At 52.6% G+C, this 5,680-nt stretch overlaps 1 protein-coding gene across 1 annotated transcript; it reads left to right on the top strand.

The window, feature by feature from the left end:
• Positions 1-1,266: 1,266 nt before the first annotated feature.
• LOC119335994 lies at positions 1,267-3,333 on the top strand. Its single transcript, XM_037608035.1, has 3 exons — positions 1,267-2,209; positions 2,295-2,674; positions 2,772-3,333. Exons 1-3 carry the CDS (start codon positions 1,420-1,422, stop codon positions 3,105-3,107), a joined length of 1,506 nt encoding a protein of 501 aa, XP_037463932.1. The 5' UTR covers positions 1,267-1,419; the 3' UTR covers positions 3,108-3,333.
• Positions 3,334-5,680: the final 2,347 nt, after the last annotated feature.

Here is a 5,680-nt window from a genome sequence, read left to right as displayed (position 1 = left end):
GCGGCTCCTTGGATGGCGCCGGCGCCGAACCCAGGAGCACGAGGTCCAGAATCGGCGGCGGAGCAGGAACGGCCGGCACCGCATTGGCCTGCCCTCGTGGTGGACGGCAGCAGATGGGGGACAGTGCTCGCAGCACCGATGCCAGGTCCCTGCCCGAGTTCTGGAACCCGACCAGCCAACGCTCCTGGATGCTGGCTATGCGCTGGTCGACAGGGGTCAAAGGACGGCGCGGGCGGGGGGCGAGGCGGAGCCATCGGAGGAGAGGGAGAGGCGGTGAGGCAGAAAGGGAGCGGTCGGAACAGTGCGGGCTGGATGGTGACAGGAGAGTGGGGGGAGTTATGAGCCATTTCGTCCGTCTCCCGCTGCCCGAGGCGTGCAACCCCCTGCACACGTGGCCGCGCCGAGCCAGCCTCTCGAGAAACTGCCGATTCGACAGTTTCCGTCGGGCCAGGCTTCGACCTGCTTTAAATTCCGCGCGGGTCATAAAATGCATGCAACCCAGGCAACCAAACAGGCCGCGCACATCCCGCGCGGGTCTGATTGGGCTGCATGCGGGCAACCAAACGCGCCCTTATTGATTCTGCCCCGCTCATTAAGGTTTATATTGATGGGGAAAGAGAATGTAGCTTGCAGGTGGTTCTTACATCCAATGACCTTCCTCATGTTTCTAAAACAATTTCTCACTACTTTTCTGCTATATCTATGAATTTTAATTTATGTTATACTCCCTCCGTCCAAAAATACTTGTCGAAGAAATGTGTGTATGTAGATACATTTTAATTCCAGATACATTCGTTTTATCCATTTCGACGACAAGTTATTCGTGATGAAGGAAGTACAATATTTCTCACCATGCAATCTCAATGCTATACATATATCACTAATCTATTGGTTAAGTGAAGTCACGTACATGAGAAGATTACAAGCCGCAGTTTATTTAGGCTCTACACTGCAATCTGTAGTGTAGTACTAATATCTTTGAATCATTACCAATATATGAAATACTACTGTATATCGTATTATTTATTCAAAGTGTTATCTTATTTGATGTGTGGCTATTATTTAAAAAATCCACAACAAATTCACGCATCAATCGCACGGGGCGTCATCCAAAAATTCTCAAAAGAAAAAGTTAGGGTCCAAATTAAAACCTTGACTCTACCCTGACTACCCATATTCCATCCTCCAGGAGAAAAGAAGGTAAAATTCTCGACTATCTTAATTTACCATGAATGCAAGGATAGATAGGTGTGCATTCCCAAAACGAGGCGCTTCCCACGGTACAGACCCGAGCCAAAGCAGAGTGCCAAGCAGAGTGGTAGAAAGAGAAAAACCCTCGGCGCTACGATCTGCTTCTCCTCCGGCGCCGGCAGGGCAGCACACCGTCGAGGCGGAAGCGACCCGGCAGGGCTCGACGCGATGCCTCCCTCCCCCGCCCCATGCCCCGTCGTCGTCCTCAGCGACGACGAAAGCAGCGACGACGGCGCCGCATCCGACGCGGTCTCGAGGTCCGCTGCCGAGCGCATCGCCTCCACCCTGACCACCCAGGCCGCGGTCGACGCCCTCTGCAAGAACCACGACGTGCCGAGGGGGTTCGCCGCGCGCCCCGCCGGCGAGCTGCGCGCGCGCAGCGCGCCTCCGCGGGGGTCCGTCTGCGTGTACGCGCACATGCTGGAGACCGGGGTGCGCTTCCCGCTGCACGGCTTCTTCTGCGAGGCGCTCACCCACTTCCACCTCGCGCCGGGCCAGCTCTCCATAAACGGGTGGCGCGTCCTGGTGGGGTTCGTGGCGCTCTGCCATGAGGCCGACGTGCGGCCGTCCATGGCTCTGCTGAGGCACTTCTTCAAGCTGTACAACCGGAACGACTGGTACTACTTCCGCTGCAGGGCGGACGCCGGAGTGCTCTTCACTGGCACGAGCTATTCGCAATCTGAGAGGGAGTGGAAAGGGGGTTTCTTCTTCCTGACATCGGCGGAGGAATGGCGGTGCCCCGTGCGCTGGGGCGAGCCGCCGTACAAGAGCTCCGCCGCAGGTCCGGTGCTCACGAGCCAGCAGAAGCAGTCGGCGGAAAAGCTGCTAGGCGTACACGGCACAGCGCGCGATCTCCGGGCTTATCTCCGCGAGACAGATCTTGCTGCGGCCTTGCCCGCCGACCTCGCCGGCGCACCGCCACCACCTCAGCCCTCTCCACGTTCTACTGTCTCCCAAGGCAAGTGTTCTACTCCTGATTCCCCTTGTCCAGTTAGCACATACTCCCAGCGAAAGGTATTTTACTGGTGTGATTTGTGCTCTAGGGATGTATTCACCCGCCCGCGACATGACTGACAGTATGCCAGGGGAGAAGACAGCGGCGCCGGCGGCAAGGACAGAGCAGGTGAAAAGCGAGGCGCACGGCGACACGCTTCCGTTGTCCGGAAACAAGAGGAGACGGGAGGAGGTGACCGCAACAGACGGGCATGACGGCGCCGCCACGGTGTCCAACCCGCGTGCCCCGTCGGGCTTTGACCCGCGGTCACCGCGCTCCCCCGTACCCGACACACACGACGGCGACAGCGCCGACTGGAAGGCCGCGCAGAAGATTCTAGAGGGCCTCGTCACGCCGTCGCGGGAGCGCCACTTCGCGGCGTCGAAGCCCTCCGACGTCGTGGCGTCGAGCTACGTAGCAGTGCTCCAGGTACATCTCCAAGCAATTCGTTCGTCCGTAGGTGCATGTCTGGACCAGCATCACATTGTTTGTTTGTGCCGTTCGGCGGCAACAATGGCGCGTGCAGGCCGCGAACTACGCGACCTTCTCCATGACCTACGCGCTGGAGCTGGACGAAAAGGTCGTAGCGCGCGAGCGCGACAACCTGGCGCTGTGGGAGCAAGTGGAGAAGGAGAAGGCGGCGAGGCAGGCCGCGGAGGCGGAGCTGCAAAAGGTGAAGGCAGAGCTGGAGAGCGCCGAGGCGACGGCGGTGCAGCAGTTCCTGGGGTCCGAGGAGTACACGCGGCGGCTGGCCGTGCATGCGCTGCCGGCGTACTTGCGCGGCGCTGAGGAGATGAGGCGCGTCGTGCTCCGGCACTACCCGCACGTCGACGCCGGCAAGCTGGAGCTGCCGCTTGATTAGCTCGGTCTGAGTCTGATTAGTTGGAACTTGGAGTCGTTTGGTTGATCTTTTGTACATGGGGAAACTGCTCTAGCACATAGCAACATCATGTGCAGAGATTTAGCCAGGCCATGATTTGTTGCTGGTTTGGTCTGTTCATGGTTTCATGATCTAGCACTTCTGTGTAGAAATCGACTCGACGATGTTGCACGCAGTGAATGGATTTCATGGTTCAGATAAAAACTCATCATGATGTGTGCGATTACTGGATCGGCCATGATGATTTTTATCTTCGGAGAATGATCCAACAGGGGGAATAGTACCGAATGTGCCATGATTCTATGAAGATCCAGGTCCAATGCTGTTTGTAGCATGCGGTCTTCTAGCAAAATGCGGTTTACGTTCGCGTTCTACGAATGGTTCATGAGTGCTAACAATGATAGTCATCAGAAGCATTTCATATCCATTTGGTGCAAAATATGTTCATGAACAATGGTTCTTTTATCTCGATTCAGCAATGCCAAAACAAGTGGCATGGTTTCTATGCTCTGATGTCTTGTCTCGTCTGAGAAATGATGATTATGCTCCATAAATGTTAACAAAAATGCTGATCGAATATGGAATTGTTGTCCAGTCCTCTTTACCGCATTTTTTCCAGGACAACGTCCAATTTCACTTCTCGCGCGCTGCGTCAACACCTTTTTTCTGGCTTCAATGGTGTTTTAGATATCTAGATGGGGATGGAGCTTCGCACATGACGAATCATTGATGAGTGTGGGTGGAAGAACACGTCGATTATCCAAAGTTTTTATTTAATTTCTACGGTGTTTCTTAAGATGATCTTGAAAAGGTTGGTTGGCTTTAATATACGACTGGTGTTTCTGGTTTTCTTTGTTGTGAAAAGTAGGGGAAACCATGCAAAATAAAAGGATATGTTAAGAAAGAAAAATAACATGCGCAACTCTAGTTGGGCATGAAAATGTGGTTGCGCATGCGGCGCGACAGTGGGGCACCATGCAAAAGTAAAATGAAAGAGAAAATATTACATAAACAATGAAACAATGCGTTCATGAACAATGGTTCTTTTATCTCGATTCAGCAATGCCAAAACAAGTGGCATGGTTTCCATGCTCTGATGTCTTGTCTCGTCTGAAAAATGATGAATATGCTCCAAAATGTTAACAAAAAATGCTGATCGAATACGGAATTGTTGTCCAGTCCTCTTTACCGCATTTTTTTCCAGGACAATGTCCAATTCCACTTCTCGCGCGCTGCGTCAACACCTTTTTTCTGGCTTCAATGGTGTTTTAGATGGACGAGGCTTGCCTGCTCCCTCCTTGTACTCCCATCCGTGCTCCCCCGCCCAGAATTTCTCATCTAACGGCTCCACCGTTTTCTCTCCTCGGCGCTCCTTTTCTAGGAATAGAAAATGCAAACAAATCACAATTTGTTCCGTACTTCTCTCTCTTGTACGTATTTACTCCTTTCCTAGTTCCTTTTATTAGACTAACTGTATATTTAAAAAGCTTGAAATTTGGAGCTTCCGGTCCATGCCCAGGCCCAGCTGAACAATGCGTAGCCCCGTTGGTGGCATCGTGACTCGAACGATGGCGGCGGCGTAGTATAGCCCCATGCCGTTCACGGCCATGTATGCAACCGTGCCGCCGCGGATCCTGGATGGATATGGCTTCGTGTCCATGCAAGAATGGCAGTGACGGCGCTGGCCGTGGTGACGTTGAGGTGGCAATCCCCCTCCGCCAGGTCCTAGGTGATAGATGTCGTGGATCACTAGGCTAGATTAGGTCGGTGGTTTGCAGTGGTTTACCTTTACCATAGGTGGATGAACCCGCCGAAGTGGCTCTGGTGGGATGGCGACGACGGTGATGGCAGAGAGTGGACGCGGTGGTGGTCGTTGTGGAGCTTTCCATCGCTGACCGACTTTCCTCAATCGGTGAGGTTAGGAAGGTGGGCGACGGTTCTATTTTGGCACACGTGCCCTAGTGGCCCCCACCTCCCTCTTATAGCTGGCGCGATAGGGGCCCACAACCCAGTTGGGTTGAGCTCCCCTGATCAGGGAGCGAGTCAAGGGTCCAATGGGCCTTTGGGCCCATTGGTGGAGAGATCAATACTAACATTCTCCCCCTTGATCTCATCTTTCAAATTTACAACTTTATACTTTGAAATAACTCTTTTCAAAGTACTCATTTCATCATAGATTAATGCGTATGAGCTGCCCTATCGTCACGTTCAATCGCCGATGGACTTAACACCTACAACACACCTCTCTGTTTTGGAATTTATACATTAACTTTTGGGCCCTTTATTGTCCAAAAAACATAGACTATACCATAAACCCATGTCGACTGTGTGTTCTCTGAACGCACTGGGCGGTAAGCCTTCATTAAGCAGATATGCAAATACTTGTCTGTTGCTTTCATGCTCCAAGCATTTCAACATAATTCCGGACTTTCTCCTTAACAACATATAACTTTGTGTCAATGTGTTTGGCACCACACTTGACTCGTTGTCATAGGAGCAAATTACTTAATGGTTGATATGAGCACACCACTCATTAGCAATATTAATCCAGTTAT

This window comes from Triticum dicoccoides, chromosome 7B, assembly GCF_002162155.2.
Source record: "Triticum dicoccoides isolate Atlit2015 ecotype Zavitan chromosome 7B, WEW_v2.0, whole genome shotgun sequence".
In the NCBI taxonomy this organism is placed as follows: domain Eukaryota; kingdom Viridiplantae; phylum Streptophyta; class Magnoliopsida; order Poales; family Poaceae; genus Triticum; species Triticum dicoccoides.
This window is presented reverse-complemented; position numbering and strand designations above follow the sequence as displayed.

Excerpts from the sequence above, each read along its gene's own strand:
- LOC119335994 (XM_037608035.1), top strand. The coding sequence starts at position 1,420 with ATGCCTCCCTCCCCCGCCCCATGCCCCGTCGTCGTCCTCAGCGACGAC. Across the intron at positions 2,210-2,294 it reads ACGTTCTACTGTCTCCCAAG|GGATGTATTCACCCGCCCGC; the intron begins GCAAGTGTTCTA and ends TTTGTGCTCTAG. Across the intron at positions 2,675-2,771 it reads GCTACGTAGCAGTGCTCCAG|GCCGCGAACTACGCGACCTT; the intron begins GTACATCTCCAA and ends TGGCGCGTGCAG.